We start from the raw sequence: 24730 nt of genomic DNA, 5'->3' as shown, positions 1-24730 counted from the left end.
TCCAGCGTTCGGAGCATAAACTCAAAGGGCTTCTATGTAAATCTCCACTGAGTGGGACAGTATACGTTTCACCACTTTCAGGACTAATTGAGAACATACCAAACATTTTTAAGTCCAAAGTCCACAGATTGACAGCACACCTTTGCAGGGGCAACAATAAAAATAAACTTGTTTAGATTGAAAACTTGCGAACAGGGCCCTCTTACCTTTGTATTTCCCAGTATTGTTTTATTACCGTTTGTTCCCAATTGTAAATACGCAATGAAGTGTGCACGTCCTGGAGGAGATATGGCTATGCAGTGGGTGTGGTCACATCACATAGGGAACAAGCCATATCCCTCCAATGCAACACTTCAGTTCCATGTAAACAGATTTGCAAAGCTTCACTCTTGAAGGGTCATATCTCCCTACCCACCTATACAGTGCCAACCTATTAGGCAACAGTTCAGTTGAGCCTACAGTATAAACCCTAGGTTCCCAAACGTGCCGTGGACAGGAAGAAGAGGAAGGAAAAATGAAAAAACTACTTACCAATCCGGCAGCGCCCAGGACCCAGCATCCTCCTCCTTCCTCACTGAATGCTGGGCGTGACGTCACGCTCGGCATTTAGTGAGAAACGAGGAGGATGCTGGGTCCAGGGCGCCGCCGGATTGGTAAGTAGTTTTTTTCTTCCTGTCCACGGCAGGTGCACAGCGAAGGGCAGAGGCTGGGGGCAGAGGCTGGGGGCACAGCGAGGGGCAGAGGCTGAGGGGACAGAGCAGGCGTGTATGGATGCAGGGGGGCACCGCGTGTGTGGATGCAGGGGGGCACCGCGTGTGTGGATGCAGGGGGGCACCGCGTGTGTGGATGCAGGGGGGCACCGCGTGTGTGGATGCAGGGGGGCACCGCGTGTGTGGATGCAGGGGGGCACCGCGTGTGTGGATGCAGGGGGGCACCGCGTGTGTTAGCTGTAAATTATTCTTTGACAGAAATATAATGGAAAAAAATATACATAAATAAATTATTTTCCCTTGGATTTGTGTATTATTTTTGTATACAACTAAATAAGTATTTCTGTCCTGACCTAAATATTTATTACGTCTTTTTGACTACTTCTAAAACGGGACTGCTCGGCAATTATTTTGGAAGGGTACCTTGAAAAATTTTTGGAGACTCTAAGGGTGCCGCGAACTGCAAAAGTTTGGGAACCACTGGTATAAACTACCCAAAAAAAATTCCACTATGGTTTTGGACTACAAACTGACAAACTCTACATAATCATTGTGACTGGATCACTATTAAATAACATTTGGTAAAAATGTATTTAAAGCAAATAGCGCAGGGCACTTATTTATGTAATTGCACATGCACTTATTTTTTGATATTGTGTATTTTGTGAGATAGGGAATCGTTATCTCCGAGACCAGGGGGAAGAAATTTGTCTCTTGTTTAACCTTACTATAGGATATGCCTATTTCTGATGTATATATCCGATACAATGAGCCTTTGTTTACAAAGCCTCTTGTGTATTGTGATGTGGGAAACTAGCTTGTGTTTGGGTTTTGTTGTTCTGTGTGAATATGTATTTCGAACGGTCTGATGAAAGGCCACATGTTAATTAGATCTTTTGATGTGTGAATGTCCAACATTGAAGGCTGGAACTTTAAATTAAGACTGGCTCCTGGATTTTTTTGCATCTGAAAACCAGGTGTAGGACATCACAGCGTTTCTAGAATGTCACAGACAAATGTGAATATCGTTAGCTTTGCAATGCATGTTAAGTTTTGTTAAGCAGGGTAACATCCTGATTCTAAAAACACACTTTCTGGGGCATATTCAATTGTCCGCGGAATTGCCAAAAATCCTGCGGTTCGCGCAGGATTACCGTTATTACGGTAATCCTGTGCGAAAAAACGTTAATACGGTAATTTACTCGCTGGATTTCAGCTCGCAGCTCAGGGCGCTGCGAGCTGAAATCCAGTGAGAGATTACCATATTAACGGTAATAGTTTTTCTGTGCTTGAACCCGCGGACAATTGAATACCCCCCTCTGAACTGTATAAAAGATGAGCTGTGTGAGCATGTAAGCGTTCTTCTGATTTCAACATCTGACTTGATCACTGATACCTCTAATCAGTGAGAGCAAATAAACATCTTGCTTCAAAGACCTGCTTGGAAACATCTTCAATATTGCTGTATTCCTGCGATCTACAGATTAGACCCTAAATCTAATCCGTTCTCCGGCTGTCTCTGAGGTTTGGACCAAAGCGTTTCCAGTACCACCGCTCTGCCTGCTACCCAGCAGCCCTGGTCAATATGATGGGCCAGGGGGCATCCATTCACAGCAATCCGGATCCATAGTAAGAGGTCTGGAGTTACCAGCCCAGGTACACCAGCAACGAGACACGCTAGCAGCGTCAGTGACTCAGAAGGAACGTGTTTCTGAGTGCCATAGAAGGAGCTCAGTGGTGGCAGCAGGCCCCTCCCACTGCAGCAGAGGGGGCATATTTGTAATAACAAAAAAGGACGGTGGCAAAGTAAGCCCAGCCAGTTCCCAGCAACTTTAGGGTGGCATAGGCGGTCCATCCTGTCACAATCATCATCTATTTATATAGTGCCAGCAGATTCCATAGCGCTTTACAATTGGAAACAAACAGTAATAAAACAATACTGGGCAATACATACATAGAGTTAAGACCCTGCTCGCAAGCTTACAATCTATGAGACAATGGTTTAATACACAAGGGTAAGTGCTACATCATATTGAATATTTGTGCAGCTAGAATGCAAAGGTTACAATTTAGTGGGCTGTATGCTTGGCCACATCTATGTTGGTCAGAGTTGTCTTGGGTTAGCTGTGTAGAGGGTGGTAATATGGTAACCTAGGGAGATTACGAGGATGGTAGGAGGCATATTATAAGCTTGTCTGAAGAGGTGGGTTTTCAAAGAATGCTTGAAGGTTTGAAGACTAGAGGAAAGTCTTGTGGTGCGAAGTAGTGAATTCCATAAAGTGGGTGCAGTCCGAAAAAAGTCCTGTAACCGGGAATGGGAGGAAGTGATGAGTGGTAGAGAGACGCAGACCTTGTGCAGAATGGAGGCGTTGAGTTGGGAGATATTTTGAGACAAGTGAGGAGATGTATATTGGTGCAATTTTGTTGATGGTCTTGTATGTTATTAGAAGAATTTTATATTGGATTCGTTGAAAAAACAGGCAACCAATGTAGAGACTGAGTGACTCAGCATATGTAAAATGATTTGCAAGGAAAATCAATCTAGCTACTGCGTGCAAAATAAATTGTAGGGGCTCGAGTCGGATTTTGGGAAGGTCAGTAAATAAAGAATTACAATAGCCGATGCGGGAAAGGAGTGCATAAATTAAAAGTTTTTGCAGTGTCTTGTGTGAGATATGTACATATTCTGGAAATATTTTTTAGATGTATACAGCATGATGTAAATATAGTTGATTTGGGGAACAAAGGATAGTTGCGAGTCAAGGATTACACTTAGGCTGGGAGCTTGCAAGGTGGGATTTATGGTCATGTTGTCAACAGAAATAGAAAGGTCAGACAGTAGGCTTCTATTGTTGGGTGGGAATATTATGCTGTTTTTGAAAGGTTGAGTTTTATTTGGCGAGAGGACAATAAAGATGAAATGGCAGAAAGACAGTCAGTAATGCAAGACAACACAGATGGTGAGGTCAGGAGAGGATAGATAAATTTGTGTATCATCCGCATAGAGATACTGAAAACCAAAGGAGTTTATTAGTTTTCCAAGGGAAGTGGTGTAGATAGAGAATAGCAGAGGACCTAAGACAGACTTCTGGTACTCCAACTGATAAAGGAAGCGGAGTGAAGGTTGTTCCAGAGAAATTAACTCTGAAAGAGCAATTCGATACGTAGGATGAGAACCAGGATGGGACACTGTCTTGAAGACCTAGGGATTGTAGCATCTGTATGAGGGGAGTGGTCAACAGTGTCGAATGCAGCAGAGATCCAGGAGAATTAGAAGAGTAATTGGCTTTAGTTTTAGCTGTGATCAGATCATTGGCAACCTTGGTCAGCGCAGGCTGTGGAGTGTTGAGAGCGAAAGCCTGAATGAAGAGTATCAAAAAGGTTGTGTGAGGCGAATTTAGGCAATTCGCTCGAGAAGTTTGGAGGAGCATAAGAGCTGAGAGATGGGGCAGTAATTTGAGAGAGCTTAGGTCAGAATTTTTTTAAGAGTAGTAGTAATCGCTACGAACTTGAACAGTGATGGAAAGATACCAGTAGAGATATAGATAACAGATTTTAGTTAGAGGTGGAATAAGCACAGGAGACAGGGACCTACCAATTTGTGAGGGAATGGGATCAAGAGAACAGGAGGTAGAGTAGGAAGACAAGAGTAGAAACTTCCTCTACATTTGTCAGATCAAATCAAGAGGGTGTCAGAGGATGCTGGGACGGAATGGAGTCGATTACTAGTCGAGGGAGATACCACCATTTCAAGTCTGATCTTATCAATCTTGTCCTTGAAATAGGAAGCAAGATCCTGGGCACTGACAGCAGTCAGAAGGTTTGGGGTGGGAGGATTGAGAAGAGATTTAAATGTGTTAAAAATGAGTTTGGGTTAGAAGCCTGAGCATAGATGAGATATTGGAAGTATGTTTGTTTAGCAGTGTCCTGAACATTTCGATAGGAGTTTTTAGATAGCACAAAGTGTCTATTGAGTTTATACAGGTCTCTTTATCTCTTTATTAGTTTGTAATCACTGATATAGTTCCTAATATATTATGCATCTATTAATTATTAATGTACAGATAATATTCAGTCAGTCATTCACATCAGTTCCTGACCCATTGGAGCTTAGCATATAAGTTACACACTAAATTCCTTAATCAAACACACACAGTACAGTCCATTTTGTCAGAAGCCAAGACTGTGGGAGAACCTGGAGGAAATCCACGTATACATTGGGGAAAAACATACAAATGCCACACAGTGCCCTGGTTGGATTCAAACCCATGACCTCAACTCTGAGGCAGCAATAACAGACATAACCAATACATGTCGGCCAAACTAAAGATAATGGAAAAAAGGTTTCAATAATGCATGCATCGTTTTAGGTTTATTGACAATGTATACTTTTTTTTGCAGATGTGTCACAGTTAAGCTGGGTACACACTACAGAATATGACCACAGATGCCATTTCTGTAATGATATTACCAATGACTGAAAGTTCCGATCAGAATTTAGATTTGTGTACACACCTATCTGATTTACCTTCAAATCTAAACTTCATCTCTCAACCATCTGCTGAAAATATCGTGACTCTGCACGCTCTATAGAGATCGACCTAAGCTGCTGGTCATGAGTGCAAACACTTCCACATTTGCCCGACATCGTTCCATCGTTAATAGGGATTTTTATTCAGTTTATAAAATCAAACAATATGCTGTGCTTTGGTACAATAAAACATGATTGTGGAAGTGTACATACTAATGCAATATCAGTCCTAACAATCGTTTATCGTGTGATTGGCACAATAATTGGTTGAAAACCTTGTAGTGTGTACCCAGCTTTACTTGTTCAGACTGCACAGATTTACACTATTCACTTTAGTCAATAATGTACTCATCACAGCACTAAGTGATGGGGTGTCCAATATATTATAAATCTTTATATATAGCCACACCATTTAAGCCGCCTGTCTAATATTGCGTAGGTTCCCCTCGTGTCACCAGAACAACTGACTCATCAAGGCACGGACTTCACAAGACCTTTGAAGGTGTGCTGTGGTATCTGGCACCAAGACATTAACAGGAGACCCTGTACGTTGCGAGGTGGGGCCTCCAGGGCTCAGACTTGTTTTTCCAGCACATCCCACAGATACTCAATCAGATTGAAATCTGGGATATTTGAGGCCAAGTCGACACCTTGATCTCTATCCTGTTTCTAAAACCATTCCTTATCTGTAAGGAGTTTGTTCTCCCCGTGTTTGCGTGGGTTTCCTCTGGGTGCTCCGGTTTCCTCCCACACTCCAAAAACATACTGGTAGGTTAATTGGCTACTAACAAATTGACCCTAGTCTGTGTGTGTGTTAGGGAATTTAGACTGTAAGCGCCAATGGGGCAGGGACTGATGTGAATGAGTTCTCTGTACAGCGCTGCGGAAATATTGGTGCTATATAAATAAATGGTGATGATTCCTGAAATTTTTTTGCAGTGTGCATTATCCTGCAATAATAAAAAAAATATTTTTTGCTACACATTAGTACAAATTGCTAAAATAGTTAATGTGGGCTATGATAGAAAGGTGTCAGAACACACAGTGCATTGCAGCTTGCTTGCCTGATGAAGGGGCCTCTGTGCTCTGGAAGCTAGCAAATATCTTTATTAGCTAATCAAAAAATATATTGTATCACTCCTATAAATACTTTTGTCTGTTTTGACACGAAAGTATTTAACATCATAGCAATTTGTACTAAAATAGCTCTTCTGTGGGATTTAGCCAGACGGGCTAGCATTCTCTCCCCACACACAATCAATAATCTTTGGGCAACCATGACCTGTCTCCGATTCACTGGTTGACTTTCCTTGGACCAGTTTTGGTGCATACTAGGAACACCCCACAAGACCTGCCGTTTTGGAGATGCTCTGACCCAGATGTCTATAGTCATCACAATTTTTCAAAATCACTCACATCCATGCCCATTTTTCTTGCTTCCAACATATCAACTGAAAGAACTGACTGTTCACTTGCTGCCTAATATATCCCATCCCTTGACAAGGGCCATTGTAATGAGATAATCAATGCTAGTCATCTCAATTGACAGTGGTTTTAATGTTGTGGCTGATCGGTGTATACAACTGTAGCTCAGTTATATACTTTATGGCATATGGGATTCTGCAGGCATTAAAGCTATGAATAAAATAAATAGGTATAAACACATGCATTTAAGTATTAAACCAGTCATACATACCGGCATTACAAGTTTTCACTTCGATAAAGTATCTGCACTAAACATACATACATTAAGAAAGTTTGCAAAGTGTTAACAAGCTAGTGTTCAGAAATGAAGGTGTAACTTCAAATAATTTTGACAACAGTTTTGCTACCAACTCCTTTCCATTGCTGCCTAAATGCTGAGAAGCAAATCAATAGATCTGATAAGCAGTTTTCTTTAATCGACCGATATGTACTGTTTATATGCATACTGCACAAGTGCAGATACATGTATGTAGATTTGAAATACACCCACTCATTGGTGAAGACAAAATATCAATAGATTTTTGTTAAAGGAAAAAAAAAAGGGACATCCTACATCTGCTACTAGCAGTGTGGGTCCTAATACTTAAAAATATTGATCTGTTATCTTGTTGCTGACAACTGAGGTGCTGTAAAGAAAGCGTTAAAGACATGTAGGAGCATTTATAGAAAAAAAAGAGAAAAAAAAAAGCACAAAACTTGTTCCTACAGGGCAAAGGAGGTACTACAGAAATTACATATAAAAGGCAGGCTGTGGCCCTTTCTACTGTCAAATGGGCAGCTATCTTACAGAGCTATTGGCAGATAGGTTAAACAAGTTAGTTGTCACAGAGAGGCCAATGATTTACTAAGAGTTTATACAAGTCTCTGACAAGCCATATACGGTGTAGAAAGAAAGCATTTGGTAGGACTCATACTCATGTAAGACACCATATTAGGGGGGGGGGTCAAGCTACCTATATCGTGTAGCTATTAACAGATGTGCAAAGAGGTCAATATAGTTAGGACCCAGGAATCATGACTCTGATTAGCCAGAAGTTATAGGCAGAGAATGGTCACCCAACAGTGGTCAGGAAACAAGTTATGGTTCAAAACTAACGTGAGGGCTGAACAGGTCAGCGCAGAGTGGGGCTGGAATGTGAGGATTAAAGCGCCGCCTTATAAGGAGGTCATCCAACTCTTGTAGGCAATTCATAGGGACAAACTAAACAGGGCCCTGGCTACATTCGAGGCTGGAGAAGCAGACAACATGGAAATATGCCCCATATATTGCCCCTCACTAGCAGTGCAAGAGTTAAAAAGCCCGGGCAGTAAGAGGAACCCCCCCCAAGGAGGTCACCCAACTCCTGCTCGCCTTCTGGCTCTCTGCCCATTGTACCTGGCTGTTCTGGTAGCTCTCAAAGGCCCTCAGGGCGCTGTCGGTGAGCTTGACGTGGAAGACGGACACCCTCCCTCCGACCCTCCCGCAGGACAACCCGTAACTCCGTTCCTCCTGCAGCGCCGCCATCTTAACAACACCATTCCCACAGTCGCCGCTGCTCGCCCTGCTCCCCACTTACTGGCCACGCCCCCTCATTACATTATTAAATAGGTCCCACCATTGGCTAACGGTGTTGTCACATTTCTGATTTTGCCAATACTTTGCTACTCTGGCAGAAAGAGGGCGTGGCTTACTGCTTTATTGGTAGGAAGTGAATGACGACAATACCGTATTTATTCAGGAAGGTTTGCCTGGCGCTAATTGGCTATAGTGTAAGCGGAAAAGGGCGTAGCTTAATTAGCTCCGTTTATAACAGTGAAAGCCGATCTGCGTTACACAGATGATTGGCAGGCAGAAAGTCAGCTGTGTACTCCGCCCTCAGCAGATCCTCGATAGTAATTGGCACTCTCAGAATGGGGCGTGTCTTATTTTATGAGCGTAATCGAAAGGATGGTATCTGAGGATAGGCGGGGTTATGCAAATTAAAGCATGGGAAGTCTGACAGACAAGATATCAGCTGGCTTTAAAGTAATATAGTCTGTTCAGGATAACATGGAAAAACCACTCTTTTATGCAACTGTTTCATATGTGAGGACATTTAAGACCTTCATTAACAGGCTATTGCTGATGCACTCATTTATTTATATAGCTCCACCAATTGCGCAGCACTGTACAGAGAATATTTGTCATTCACATCATTACCTTGGAGAACACATATGCACAGTTGGCACATGATGTTTTGTTGCACACATTGCCAGCCATTATGGTAGGAATCTCTGCTCATTTTTCTGCCCACATGTGCTACAACATCGGTGCAATGTGGCTCCATGGACACATTGCTTTGAACTGAAATTCTCCCACAAACCAGGGTTACTTTGTCAGCAGCAAATTAACCTACTAGTATATTTTAACCCACTCAAACATTGGGGGGGGGGGGAAAGGGGGGGGGGAGGGGGAGAGAAGACATACAAACTCAACACCAATAAGGCCCTGGTTAGGAATCAAAGTCATGACACAAGTGCTGCAGTGGAGTCTGCAGCTACTGTGAGCACTGTCTCCCATTTGGCTTATGGTGCAATACTCATAAGTTCATCTGAAAACACGTTATTTAGAATAAAAAAGAACATTGGGGAGGGGAGTGACACTGTTTCTGCTTTTATAGGTTGAAAACCAACCTCTGTCATTTCAGTCATCAAGCGTTCACCAGGTTATTCACCAATGGACCTGATTGTGGAAGACATACTTTAAAGATGGAGAACATATATACATATATATATATGTGTGTGTGTGTGTGTGTGTGTGTGTGTGTGCGTGTGTGTGTGTGTGTGTCAAACATTGTCAGTGTGGTAAGAGGCAGTTACAGATACCCTTAGCTGTACTGGGATGTGTTATGTGTATGCTTGCTAAGAATACTCATCCATTCATAGCTTTGGAGCACTGTCTGGAATCCCTTGATGTCATATAGATTGATGCCTGGAGTTGTGTTGCACAAAAGCCAAAGGTCTGCAATATCATATATTTGTGGCATGAAAGTTGAGTAAAATATAATTAAGGATTATATTAAATACCATAAAATGACAATATAAAATGTAATAATACAGCAATATAAATAAGCAAACTGTGTCTTTAGTGGTCCCTGTATTATCAAACACACTTCGCCACTGGTATAGGATATATCTTTTGCAAAAAGAATCCACTGAGGAAGCCATATAGTAGTTGTGAAAAACATTACTATACTTTATATTGTCTTTTTAGTATATTTAATAACATCTTTATTTATATTTTTTACTTTTTATCTTGTACTGTACACATTATTCATTTTATTTTTCCATCTCATCTCCCTCATCCATTTATTGTACCATATACATATCCTTCTCATCAGGGAAGGACTGCTAAATTTTAGCCTGGGGAGCAAGACTAAAATCAGCAGCCTATTAGGAACATTTTAAAGGACAAAAATGCAGGTGGCCCAGTGACACAGCCCAAAGTAGCCCACTATGGGACTGGCCTGGGGAGACATATGCCCAGGTGCCTGTCCCTGCTTCTCATCTAATCTAAAAAACCTAATACTTCCACAATCTTCATTATATTTTAATTCCTGCACTAACCAATATTTGTGTTCACAGTAGCTATACCAAGAGGATTATACTTAATAGGGTTTCCCTTCTACCCTTCTTTCCCACGCTCGTTTTTCACAAGTGTTGCTTTAAGATTTTTATTCTTCTGTACTTTTCCCTTATATTTTCTTCTGTCCACTTTTCGATTTCACCTTGAGTTCTACTAGTTTTATTACATACACTTTCTACAGCTCTCCTAACATCCTTGGTCCTGCGCCTCCTAGCCCTCTGCTCCTGGTCCTAGACAATGAAAACTATAAACGACTAACTCAGATGAAACACCTCTCCAGATGTAATCTTCAGGACATCAAGGGACTCCTCACATCGCACCACTGCTATGTACAAATAACTGTCCATGTGGTCTGGACAATTTTTTTTTTTAGGTGATCTCTGGCATGATTTCCTGGTTCATTTAAACAGTGTACTCATGTGATCTCTCACATCACTTCCTAGTTTGTCATGCGATTCCTGTCACATGACAAGCCCTCTCAGCTATTTAAACCCCACTCTGTGCAGTAATTACTGCCAGATTGTCAGGTCTCAACTACTCTAGTTTTCACTGCAGCTTAACAATGGTTGTGAATGGACTTCGTTTGACTATTGATTTGAACCTGTGTCACCAGCTTTCGCTTGTCTCTCATTTGGAACCTGCACTTGTGACCGTGATCTTTGGTTTGCTACACACACTGATTTTGGCTACTGATTTGACACCTTCCTCCTGCCATCTTTTACCAGCTAGTCATAGGCATGTCATGCAGTTAGAGGACTGCGGGCTTCTGGCAGCAAAGTCCACACCACCTTGCAGTGGTTTCTGATGAGACCGGGTGGTCTGTTAAACTTTGTGCCTGGACATTGCCAGTGCCAATGCGGACTACCGGAAAAGCCTAATGTGTGACACTGGTCTTCAAAAGGCACCCACACAAGGAGGCAATCGACTTTGACATGTCGCTAGCCCCAGACCGCCAACTGAGTAAGGATGGACCAAACCCAGAGAGTGATAAACAGACATGACAAGAGGTCAGGGTAAGCAAGTCACACGAGCCAAAAATCAAGGGTCAAAGATAAGCAGGAAAGTTAATCCATAATGGAAAAAGGACAGGTGGCAGAATAGGATGGTCAGAAGCAAGCCAAGTCAGAAATTGTATTAAGATGACAAATCAGAGGGCCACACTATAGATGTTTACTGTAACTGTCACACAAGCCCTGCAGCATGAACTGTGCAGGCCTTTTAAGTCTGGCACCTGCTGTCTTCAGTAGGTATGACCTTAAATGCAGCAGCACTCAGAGGAAAGAGAAAGTGCTCAGCTAGGCAGACATTGGGGCCAAAAGTACTGATGATCCTGCATCAAGAGCACTCGGGAACAAGAAGCCACTGTATCTGTATTTTTTCTAACCATGTTGTTGATTACAAATGCTATAAATATATTCTAACTATGCACAAACGTGTAGCTGCTAAGAGATAATTCCATGCCGCCCCCCCCCCCCACAAAAAAAAATATGCAAATGAGACAAAGTAAAATAGTAAAATTTCAAAGTAAACTGTGTTCTTTGGATCCTCCATTTCAGCCTGTGCCCAGATGTCTCTAATTTTCAGTGGCTTTTTTTTTTCCCCGAACTTGGTAGGAAGCTTGTCATGTTACTTACTGTGTTGGACTTCAGGTTGTCTGTCCCCCTTTTGCCCTTTGTGCAAAATAAATTTATACTTTGCATTATTCACTGCCTAAGCTTGTCTTTTTAGCTCTAAATCTTGTTATTTCTTTCAGCAAGATATGTGCATTTCTTACTAGTTACATTTCACAAATATAGATGGCATCCATTATGAAGACATATCAAAAAACACTTTCAAGATGCACCAGACCACGTTTCTAATTTTAGTACTAAGGTCATCATTCCTGACACGTAGCATATAAAATCTTAATACCTGCATTTTTTGTTTTTGCAGCATCCCCTGCACAAGTGTTTCCAGTTTACAAATAAGAGAGACAAGACCAAATAGATAGAGTCCCTGCCACTGTATCTCTTGAAATTTGAAATGTTTCTATGTGCTTAACATTTAATCTCGCTTTGTAGGTCCAAACTGGGAACTCGGGGGGGGGGGGGGCTTCCCAAAAGTTTTATTTTCAGTATGAAGCAGGGGTGTATCTAGAAATTTCTGGGCCCCATATCAAGATTTTGAAAAGGCATCTGCTCAGGAGCGGCTAAAATAAATGAATATGGGACTGAAGTGTGGATCAGGCAGACACACGTTTTTTTTCTTGGTTATATGTCCCGCACAAGTCGCATGAACTGCTACGGTTACACTTATGCTCCTGGTCAACTACGTAACAAACAGGTTTCTTACATCCAGTGATATACAAGTAACATACTGTGTAACACTATGTTATTGTCCTGGGGGTGAATACTTGATGGCTTTCAAAAGTACATGCTGTAAAATGAGAATATTATTTCTGTATTTATTATAAAACTGGGAAAAATACATCATGCTGCTACATTTACTACTGTTTCTTGCAAATGTTATTATTGAATTATTTTACTAATTATACAAAGATGAGGTAGCCATTTTATAGCTGAGCCAATATTGAAGAAAATTTCGCATATCAATTTACAAGGTACTAGTAATATCGAGGGAAGCTGTGCGGAGAGAGCAAATTTATAATTCCACATTTTAAACTGTTGACCTTTGTGGTTGAAATATCAATACCAATATGAATAGGTTGCTAAAACCAGATTTGTGGTTACTTTAGTCTCCACATGCAAAACTATTCGCAATGAAAAGTGAGTCAGACACAACAGCAGTAAATTTAACAATTTAATCATTTATTAACTAGTAAAATGAAAAAAAAAAGTTATATTACTTTTAATCAACATAAATATTGTAGATTTAAAATGGTCATTAGTACAACATATACCAATAATCAGCAACTCCAGTGCTGGCCAAGTTGATGCCGCACTGGTAGATGCATACACTAGGAAATATAAGAGAAACTGTCCTACACGCAAAATCTGATGGCTGCCACTCTTATAAATTAATTTTAACTTGTTGATACAACTAGACAACACTGCTGGTGATGTGCTTTTCTCATTTGACATGCTGTCTGAAAAATAGACAAGGAAAAGTCAGCATTACAAGTTCAGCCTATTCTGAATAAGCAATATAATGAAATATATCAAGACATTTGATAAGATAAAGAACATTTAATGGCAAATGCTCATTGTGGTAATCAAAATGTTAGTTAACAGGCCTCATTTTTAAACTTGAATTAATTGTTGAATAAGGGTGGTATCTTACAAAATAACTATACTGTGTCCTTACTTGCCAATTCTTAAAGTTTTGGAGAATAGGACATACAAAATCAGAAAGAAAACAGGCTTCTTCCTTCCATACCTAAGGAAGACTAATGAAAGGTGGTCCCATAGACTCTCCTGGGATCTCAATATGTGGATGGTCCCACTGAAATGTGTGAAATCCCAGAAAAAACTTGAATGTTGACATATGCAAAAAAGATGACCACTTCAAAGGTTGTGTGGAATGGGCATTACTTCAGTTACAGTATTTTTGCAAGTCTTAGAACCCATGCAACACTCTTTGCCTTCCCTAGTTACTAAATGTAGGAATTACACTTCAATACATGAAGGGACATGCTCTTAGAGGAGAATTGTAAGAATGCTTCTGAAAATAATCTAAACTATAAGTAGAGCACTTATTGCCCTGAAACACCTACATTTCCTTATAAACTGGCCATCTTAAATTGTAATTAACTTGCGGTATCTGTCAACTGATTAAAAAACTCAGACAGCAAAGTCATGGTTGCCTAAAGGGGGGTGGGGGGGATACGTTGCTCAAGTGAAGGTGTCCTAAACGGTACAGATTGTACCAGTCAATAAGTGTATTGCAAAGTCTACAGGACATTGGGTTTTAATGTATGTCTGTCATAATATTGGTAAGTTGCCAGCTCCTACTCGTTTGGCCAAGGATAGACTTCTGGATATTATGGTACACACATAAATGTACAGAACAACAACACTGCCATTATGTTTTTAGATACCTGTCAGAGAACAGTATAACCCCAGTCATGGAATGATTGTGGTGCATACAAAATAATTCCAAATACAGCAGTTTCATTGGTTAATAATTTCACATCCTATTTTGTGGTTTCTCCACTATTCTCCATGAAAAGGAGCACTGTTCCACAGTAATTGCAGGGAGACAAAAAGGAAGTAAATTTTATAACAATAACAAAATTAAATTATTTATTACATAGAATATCTTTTAGATTGTACACTGCACCTTAGACAGCATTTCTCTCAGGGAGAGAGAGTGAGAACTGGTAATGCTTCTAGATCTTCTCGGTAAACAAAATGGCTTCCGTCCTCATAATGAAGCGATGGGAGCTTAGTTGCGGGCAGCTATTACAACTGAAAGGGCTACACCTCCTATTGCTATGGCTGTTGCCCCAAAAAGCCACTTCCAGGAGATAGACTGTGGGAAAGTAAACAAAATATTTCAGTTTTACAGTATATTTGATCAAAGAAATGTGTATATGTTAAATAGGTGTTTTTTAACCTTATTAGCCCAAAATTAGGTCTGTTAAAAAAAATCAGCTATGCAACATATTGTTCACTTTTTCATGAATCATGTTCTTCTACTCTTATCAACAAATTAAGAATATTGTTAAAATTCAAATTAGTGCCAAAATCAAGATTTAAACATCACAATATTAACATCAGAACAATAATTATAATATCATCAGGTATTATGCATTCATTTTGCAACTGAGGATAATGGACCACAATAAACCACAGGGCTATCCATGTTTTGGGTATGTTTTTTAGTTTTGTGTCATTTAAAAGATTGATAAATGTGAACATTTAAGAAAAAAATGTATTCATAACTCACACTAACCATGGGAGTACATAAGGATTCACAAATGGACAAATGCAGGAGTACAAACACATCAAAATGCTAAAATGTCACATATGTTTGGTAACTTACTAGCAGTCAGATATCCACACCTGGTACACTGCCCTGTACTACATTCACAAACTGCAGACCTCAAAATTGTGATCTATTGATCACTATGAGGAATGCTTTTTCGTCTAAGCTCAATGAATGCTGGATGGGTGGTAATCGGATTACCGATTACCACTATTTCGACAACTAGGACTTCTACATAAAATACCTGATGGCAGAAGAAGACGAATGAAACAGAAGCAGACTTACCTGAAAGACCACGAGGAAGATGTCCGATGGCAGCGCAGGCTGACAGGCGCCGATTCCGACTGAAGACCTGTCCGGCAGTGCAGTGTGATGTGGGTGCGACTTACTTAAATGGTAATTTAAAGCGGCAATGTCCGGACTCCGCAGGCTAAGTGTTGAAATCGTCGGAATTGGCGCCAGTCAGCCTGCACTGCCATCGGACATCTCCCTCGTCGTCTATCAGGTAACTCTGCTTCTATTTCATGAGTCTTCTTCTGCCATCTGGATTTTTATGTAGGAATTCCAGTTGTCGAAATAGTGGTAATCGCTCACCGTACCCAACCGTGCTGGATGGACCCTGAATGCAACTTGTCCTACTTTCTATCTATCCAGTGACTACAGAAAAAGCATTCCTCATAGTAATAAATCGATAGCTATTTTAAGTCTCTTTCATCATCATCATCATCATTTATTTATATAGCACCAGCAAATTCCGTAGCGCTTTACAATTGGGAACAAACATTAATAAAACAATACTGGGTAATACATACAGACAGAGAGGTAAGAGAACCCTGCTTGCAAGCTTACAATCTATGGGACAATGGGAGTTAGAAACACAAGAGCATGTGCTACATCATATTGCGCACTGAACCAGCTAGAATGCAAAGGTAAAAGTACAGAGTGGGCTGTGTGTGTACCAATGTTGGTCAGAGGGTTGTTGTCTTGTGTTAGCTGTATAGACGGTGGTAATAGGGGAGATTAAGATGGTGGTTGAGGAATATCATAACCTTGTCTGAAGAGGTGTGTTTTCAGAGAATGCTTGAAGGCTTGGAGACTAGAGGAAAGTGTTACTGTGCGAGGGAGGGAATTCCACAAAGTGGATGCAGCCTGAAAAAAGTCCTGTAACCCGAGAATGGGAGGATGCGATGAGAGTGGAAGAGAGACGCAGATCTTGTGCAGAACGGAGGTGTCGAGTAGGGAGATATTTTGAGACAAGTGAGGAAATGTATGTCGGTGCAATTTTGTTGACGGCCTTGTATGTTAGAAGAATTTTATATTGGATTCGTTGAAATACAGGCAACCAATGTAGAGACTGACAGAGTGGATCAGCAGAGGAAGAACGGTTTGCAAGGAAAATCAGTCTAGCCGCTGCGTGCATAATAGATTGTAGGGGTTCAAGTCTGACTTTGGGAAGACCAGTAAGGAGGGAATTGCAATAGTCGATGCGGGAGATGATGAGTGCATGAATTAAGGTTTTTGCGGTGTCTTGTGTGAGATATGTGCGTATTCTGGAAATGTTCTTTAGATGTATGTAACATGATTTAGATATGGAGTTGATGTGGGGAATAAATGATGGTTGTGAGTCAAGGATAACACACCTAGGCAGCGAGCTTGCGTGGTGGGATTTATGGTCATATTATCAACAGAAATAGAAATGTCAGGCAGGAAGCTTCTGTTTTTGGGTGGGAATATTATTAATTCAGTTTTTGAAAGATTGAGTTTGAGTTGGCAAGAAGACATCCAAGATTTAATGGCAGAAAGACCGTCAGTAACGCGAGACAACACAGATGGTGAAAGATCAGGAGAGGATAGATAGATTTGTGTATCATCCACAGAGATGATACTGAAATCCAAAGGAGCTTATTAGTTTTCCAAGAGAAGTGGTGTAGATAGAGAATAGCAGAGGACCTAGGACTGAGTGCAACACAATGTGGGCAGTGCAGATTAAAATCAATCCATTACACAGAGATAGTGAACCAAATACTGATCATTAAATCCATCAGATTATTGACAAGTGAGCCCGAATCAGCAAATTACAAATGAAGTTTATGGTGATTGATGAGAAACCTTTGATCACAGCTGTCTCTTGAGATGTTATGTGTACTTTTATCTGATGTCTGATTCCAGTTGCTTGTAAAGAACTTTAGAATACTTTGAGATGAGAACTACTTCACAAATATCTGAACAAAATGTTCCCTTCTTTACATCACATTCCTTTTTTATTTTATTTTTTTAACACCAATCTAGATTATGTATGTTCTTTAAATTAATTTGTTCAGTACACTTTTTATAATGCCCTGCCATTATAACACCATGGGGTATATTTACTAAACTGCGGGTTTGAAAAAGTGGAGATGTTGTCTATAGCAACCAATCAGATTCTAGTTGTCATTTATTTAGTACATTCTACAAAATGACAGCTAGAATCTGATTGGTTGCTAAGGGCAACACCTCCACTTTTTCAAACCCGCAATTTAGTAAATATGGCTTGTTTTTTAAGTAAACTATACGAAAACAAAAAATATTAATAAAAAAACACCCTTCTGGGACAATGTTTTACATCTTTCTAGTGTGATCCTGGGAGAGGAAGTTCCTAATGATCTGCTGTTTTGGCTCCTGAATTGGGCAAAAATACCTGTCTCTAAATATAAAAAATCCCTTTTAAAACACATATGTAATGCAGCTAAAGCTGTGATACCTACACATTGACAATCCTCCTTTCCTCCAACCATCACTGAGCGGCTCTCTAAAATTGATTTATTTATGGATAAGGAGGACTTTACCTCAGCGGCAGGCAACGACTATGAATCTTTTTTGTGATACCTTGCTCCATTGGTTAGACTTCAAGGATTCTGCACTGCACAGAAATCAGCTCTCACTTCCTACCAGTTGAGCTACTTATCCCTTTAAGGGTTTAAGTTCTTGGACTTACTGTTGATTACATTTTAGGCTTGTCCCTCCATCTCGCTCTCTTCTCAATGTTCCATCTAGATGATTTGACCATCATTTTATATCTTCTCTTTATGTACAATTACAATATGGTTATATTGGGATGAATATCTCCCCTTTCCCTGCTCCCCTCTCTTTCTTCTCCCTTGTAAGTCCCACCCCATTCACTTTTCAAACCAGTTGGTTTCTTGGCAACCACTGTATTATATAATCTGATCCTTGAGTACCCTGTATCTTGGTTTATTATTAATGTATGCTCTATTTTGTCAGAAGCCAACTAACCTACCACTACAAACTCCACACAGATTAGGGTGCTGGTTAGAATTGAACGCAAGACCTCGGCGCTGTGAGACAACAATGCTAACCCCTGTACTCTATGGTTAGCTACATTGAGGTTATGCACAGCACTGCAAAGAAGGAAAGATCAGGCAAGAAAGTATATATCATTTCCATAAATACAAAACATAAACATTTTAATATTCAAAATCTTATTAATGAAATGTCCTCACTACAAAAATAGGTTTTTGTTTTTTTTAACTAAACAGTGTTGTCAGTTAAATCATTTTCATTTATTTTTTACAGTATATAACTAAAACCTAGTCTACTCTACAGGATGAGAACATATAATTTGCAGGAAGAAGGTTCGATTAAAAAAATAAATCATACCATTGTTTAGATAAAGCCTGATATTTCTTTAGTGAAATATATAGCTATGTTCATACCAGACTTTGGTAGTGATGATAAAGTGGGCGTGCAAATGACTGTCCAAGAAAGGGGGGGGATGAGGTATTGGCTCTTCATTGGCTCTTCTGATTCACATAGAAAGTGAAGGAACCAAATGGAAAGCAGTAGAAGGTGCATTCCAGGGGGAGGAAGCAGTGCGGCTGTTACTATTCAGTGGTTACTTGAACCTTCAAACTCCAGTTGGGACCAGGTGATCGGAAGACACTGGGTGACATCACTATTCAAAGTCTACCAAGCACATGTGCTCAGGTTCAATCTTATAGTCTGTAATATACAGTATGCATTTAACAAGTCCCTGAGCATCTTACTAAGGTGCATTTCACTAAGGTCTGTACACTCTACGCCTGAAACCTCTCTAACTTTAGATCTTCATGAAAATTTGTTACATCTCTTAACCAAACCTGAATGATACTGCTTCAAAGCATGGGTATTACGGAAATAAATAATTTACCTGAAATTTAAAAATAGATGTTCGCCTTTAAATAACTTGGTTTTAAACTATCATATATATATATACAAAAATGCATCTTTGAAAATGCCTGTTGTTATGAAGATTCCAACAATCCTGAGTTGTTGTTAAAAGGCGCTCTTGGAAACTGACAAATACAGAGGCAGTAAACTGATAGACATGTCTGCAACCAGTCTATTATCAGATCACGTGACCAGCTGAACTAACTCACTCGAGAAGTGTCTATTGAGCGGTGTGCTGCTAGCAACGAGAGACTGGGGTGTCTCCAACTTTTCACTATCCTGGATATGTTCTATTATTAACATCTACAGACCGAGATCGATCCTATACTTCTAAGGAGGTTTTTGGACTGAGATATCTGAATTCAACAGGTCCGTTGGTGAAGCATTCACATAACCTATAGGAATCATTACGGAGATCCACTACAACACGGTGTCGTACTGCTTATTTGCTAAATGCCGGATAAAGTTGTTATACCTATAGTGACTGATTTGCCTATCCAGGAACCCTCAGTTTGGGTTTGATGTAGCGGAGACTCTACTGGTTATACATTGGATGGATTGCAGTAACATCTGTGTGTATCATATATTAGCCAGCCGTATAGATCTCTCATCACACTGGCTAGTTTACCTACTTGGTTGATTCGTGTATATAGAACCATTATCGATTTACCAGGCACACCTGCTACATAGACCCCGAGAGGGCTTCATTGATGAACACTCTCAGCTTGAGTCTGAATATTCAAGACACTTTTGATATAGAGTCTTTCTAGGAGTAATATATTGGCCAATATATATATTTTTATTACACTCCGCGTTGGACCATCATCGATCATTGACTCATTAGAGTACTGTTATTTTTGTATCAGCTGGTCTACTTAGGATAAATGTGTTATCCGTTTTTTTATATATGTTTATTAAATGATATAATTTTTATATTAATCCATGTGTTATTGGTGAGGAATTGCAGAATCACACTCAGCGCTGATTGTTTCAGTTTGTATTGAGTCTATTATCAGACCATTCCTCGTGCATGTGTAGAGAAGAAAGTACATGCTGTGTCCTATAACCATAGAGTAAGACAGGCGTATCTACCAATTTACTGCCACAGAGGATGTTGGTTTCCAGGCGCAACCTGTGAACACGGGAATAACAGTCAGCAAGTCAACGACTGGTAGCTGTACTGCAGCAAATTATTGTGCCTCTGGTGAAAACAGACAGTTTTAAGTCATTGTCTTCACAGTGACTGGTGGATTTATTTGCAGGGGCATGACCAGTGATGTTACAGCAAGTTTAGCTGGCATATTGTGCTTTAAATCGATGCTGATATTGGGCAAACAGTTTAAATGGCAGACACTGATTTAGTGCTGTTGGACTTTGATTTTTATTCAAAAATGGTGCAGTTAATCAATGTTGATGAATTTAAAGGTTTTATTTAGTTATTATAAAATAAGCAGGACAGCGTTTCACATTAATTTGCATGAAAGGATGGTCAAAGTCTGCTACACCTATAACTAGGTAGTGGAGACTCTAGTCTGAATATAATCAAGCACATTTTACGATTCATGGTTACTTAGATTCACAATAGCTCATGCAAAAATAAAATAGGGTGAGCTGCCATTTGCAGTCAGGTGGGTTTTAATCAGATTATGTGAAACCAAACTTGTTGAATCAAAATATTTTAGTATGCTGATAAGGCTTTTCTTGCACAGTTCTGCACACTATCCAGTCTTAAATAATCAAAGCTAATTGTATGTCAATACTTGCCCACTTGATTATAGCAGTATATTTTAGCATGCTTGCTGAAAAGCTGCTGAGAATACATGAATACAAGTATATAAATTAAAGAAAGGCCAATAAAACAGTTTTAATGATAAGGGTATATATTACAATATTCCCTTATGCGCATAAGGTAGCCCATGTAAACATATTAGCATGTGTTGCATAGGCCCATACTATATCAAGCTACAGAAAGGAGACAAAAGAGGATAGCATTTACATGCAAATTTGCACAGGAAAGTAATCCAAGTGATTCATGTCAGAAGAATTTGAATGGGAGTGCAAACCTTCTGTCTATCTGCACTCCTATGAACAGAAGAGAGAGTGTGTGCTCACTTGGTAAAAGTGGAGCAAATAATTTAAATTGGTGATAAGTGACATGATGTGTTTGGCATTATGTCAGAGGATATAAAGCGTTACAGATTCCCTCATAATAAAAAAAAAACTAAGAGCAGATGGTGATTTAGTTTGGTCACTGCTGATGGAGCAAACTGAAAGCTCTACCTTCCTAGAAATGGTAACACCTTTCTAAAGACAGACATCAATGAGACTATTACCCAATAAGTCTTTGACATGGACTTGTTGGTGGAGCTGCTCACATTTCCCAGCATCTTCTTGTACATGGCAGTTTCTATATTTTTCTGGTCAGCGTGTTTCTTCACTAACTTGGAGAGCTCAGCATGGATTGTCTGTAATAGACAAAAAATATTCAATTATTCAAGAAACAACATCTGTTAAGTATACAAGAGGAGCTGTTCGCTACAGAAATATGACATCATGAGAAGACATGCAAAGTAAGTGACAAAGAAAGCTATTGGAGAAGGCTAAAGTATATCACATGATGGTATTTAGTCCAAAAATATGGCACCAATTTAAATTTAGTTTGTAAATTAAAACTACCTAAAAAGAAGTGTACTACTATTTTATTAGAATAAACACTCCTGTGTAGACGATTCAGCAAAGAGGTACAAGTCCTAGCCTCTTTGCAAAGGAAGTCAGATTAGTGCATAATAACTGATTGAATTGTGTTGGTCTTAGGCTAGGCACACACTGGAGGTTTTTCAGTCCAATATCAGGCCAATCAAACGATAAACAACCGCTCGGCCACATATCACGTTATTGTGTATAATCACACCATGAAAGTCAATTGTTCCAAAGTGGAGTCCAATAGGTAGTTTCATTTGATTTATCGTACTGTTTAATAATCTCATTCCAATCATGTAGTGTGTATGGACTCACGATCATGATCTCCATAGAGTTTACAGAGTCATGGACTTTTCAGCCGATGCCGGCAATGAACATATCCCGGTAATTTAAATGCAGAAAGTGCTACAGATGGAATAGACTGTTTGTTCGTTCCGAGACCGAAAATTTTGTTTCAGAGTCACAGAAGCTAACGAAATTCTTAAGGACATGTTTTAATCAGTGTGACAGGAATGAGTTACTATTGTGCTGTCATTCTCTAAATGACTAGAGGACCAGATGAGAGCAGAGATCTGAAGGTAAATCGTGTCAATGTGTACGCATGAATCACTCAAGCGATTGGACCTTCAGTCCTTAGTAAAATCACTGTAGATAAAACGTTGGTCGAAAAATACTTCAGTGTATACCTAGCCTTAGAGGGGAGTGTAAATAACAGATATTTATGTCTGACATACCTTATTGGAAGGCTCCAGTTTCAAAGCTTTCCTTAGGATTGTTATAGCCTCACTGTACTCTCCTTGTTGGGCCAGTACCTGCAGAAAGAGAAGTGAAAGATTAAAGACCTATGTGTTACGCTCAGTACACTTATATGGTTCTTGATGTTCCTCGGTTATAGGAAAAATAAAATTAGAAGATAAAATAACTAGATGTTCAGCATATTCTGGAATAAATGAAGGACTCTGGGATAAAAGTGCATCCATTTCACCTTAAGCAGAGAGATTTATCGCATCACAACATATCATATACTGACTGAAGGATGAGGAATCTGAACCCTTATTGTATGCTTCAGTTACAGGCCCTTCAAACTAATTTTACTCATTAAGACTGACAGTCCCAACTTTGAACATGGAAATTAATTTAGGTCCTTATAAAGTTTTGTAGTTTCTTCAATGAATTAACTGAAGGCATTAAAATGTTTGTGTAGTCAGCAGAGACTGTTCATGGACACATAAGAATGCTAAAATGTATTTAAGATTTTGCATTTCATAAATGAACAAAAAGGCTGAACTTCGCTATATAGATACTTTTTTCTTAAAATGGAATATGTCTAATCTCAAAATCTTATTTCTCAGTTTTTCTTTTAATCCTTAAAATAACATTTCTCAATGTGAAGTATTATGCCTGCAGGACATTAAAATGAATAGGGAATTCACTGTATAATGGTCACAGACATATATGGGCTATTCTTCAAGCCACACATTTTGATATTGGTATTCAAATATCTGAAAATGTTCATTCGGAGATTGTAATCATAGAAAATTAAATAAAAATAGAGCACCAACTATACAGCATAAATTACATAGACTCTTTTAAAAAGTATCTGTTTTAAATTGTGAGTTAGGGATGGGAATCATATGGATTTTAGACAATTTAAGAGTAAAGAAAAGTATTTTTTTATTTTCTAGGGCGACACCTAGTGAAAATTGTAAAGAATAACTGTACAAAATGAAACAATAACCAGAGGTACTTTTGTTACACTGCAAATTAGTTGAATGAACTAAAATGTTATTATACTTCAAAAGCCTTATTGTCTAGTTAAAAGAAGCACAAAAATGCTTAATTTTAACAAGATTAAAGTATTCTGTTGCCCCTTCCAACAATTTGATAAGTCAGGATTTGTAGTGCCATACAGATAAAAATAAATAAGACAGGCAGCTCACCCACACCATGAGTGTTGCCACAGCAGGAACCCAGCTGAGGACCAGGGAAGGAGCCAACAACTGTTGTTTAATACTTATCCTTCATATTACTATAAATATTGTTGAAAGTTGAACTCTAATAGTTCAAGGCAGAAGAGCCAGAGACCTTTCAAATGGTAAAGGACAATCCCAATCGCCATGGATTTTCTACTGAAAAATAAGGACCTAGATACTTGGATGTTTATGTACGATGGCACATATTGAGGAAAGAAAGGTGCATTAACACACTTTCCTCCATATTCATCTCCTGTTCGTCACTTCATTCTGCTCTCCACGCTAAACAAAGTTATAGAAAAAAAAAACAAACAAAAAAACCAAACTAAGTGAATCCCCCCTCTAAAGAAAACACCAGAAATGTACCCCGTTTCTGTCCCAATAAATGCCTCAGATTTTTCTGTGGTGATGTTTTGCAACATTTATGTTTCCATTTAAGTGGTCTCTGTGATTATATTAAAAAAATTGTATTTCAATATGATCATTATTGGCCATCACAGTCATTGTTGGATCATCAAGGCTCACACTGTACACATGATTTAAAGTTTATAGCAGATGGCAAGATATTGAAAATTGAATTATGAAGTCACTCTCT

The 24730-nt window shown here is 39.4% G+C and overlaps 2 protein-coding genes across 4 annotated transcripts in view; both read right to left on the bottom strand.

Moving 5' to 3' along the window:
- Positions 1–8267, bottom strand: part of ELL (elongation factor for RNA polymerase II) — a 72220-nt gene extending 63953 nt beyond the window's left edge. For both annotated transcript variants that reach the window (XM_075205280.1, XM_075205282.1), the window contains exon 1: positions 8102–8267. In XM_075205280.1, coding sequence (XP_075061381.1) covers positions 8102–8230 — 129 coding nt within the window. In that variant the 5' untranslated portion in view covers positions 8231–8267. The remainder of the gene's footprint in view (positions 1–8101) is intronic.
- Positions 8268–13116: 4849 nt separating this feature from the next.
- The window catches only part of FKBP8 (FKBP prolyl isomerase 8), a 48936-nt gene continuing 37322 nt past the window's right edge, over positions 13117–24730 (bottom strand). The window contains exons 7-10 of one of the 2 annotated variants that reach the window (XR_012690968.1): positions 22897–22974; positions 21796–21927; positions 14609–14800; positions 13117–13415 (exon numbers count right to left, since the gene is read on the bottom strand). Coding sequence is in view for 1 of the 2 variants with exons in the window: in XM_075205271.1 (XP_075061372.1) it covers positions 14714–14800; positions 21796–21927; positions 22897–22974 (297 nt within the window). In the remaining variant the exon portion in view is untranslated. Of the gene's footprint in view, positions 13416–14125; positions 14801–21795; positions 21928–22896; positions 22975–24730 lie in introns of those variants that run through there. The other variant, XM_075205271.1, reaches the window with a different exon arrangement.

The sequence above is a fragment of the Mixophyes fleayi genome, chromosome 1 (genome assembly GCF_038048845.1).
Source record: "Mixophyes fleayi isolate aMixFle1 chromosome 1, aMixFle1.hap1, whole genome shotgun sequence".
NCBI lineage: Eukaryota > Metazoa > Chordata > Amphibia > Anura > Limnodynastidae > Mixophyes > Mixophyes fleayi.
This window is presented reverse-complemented; position numbering and strand designations above follow the sequence as displayed.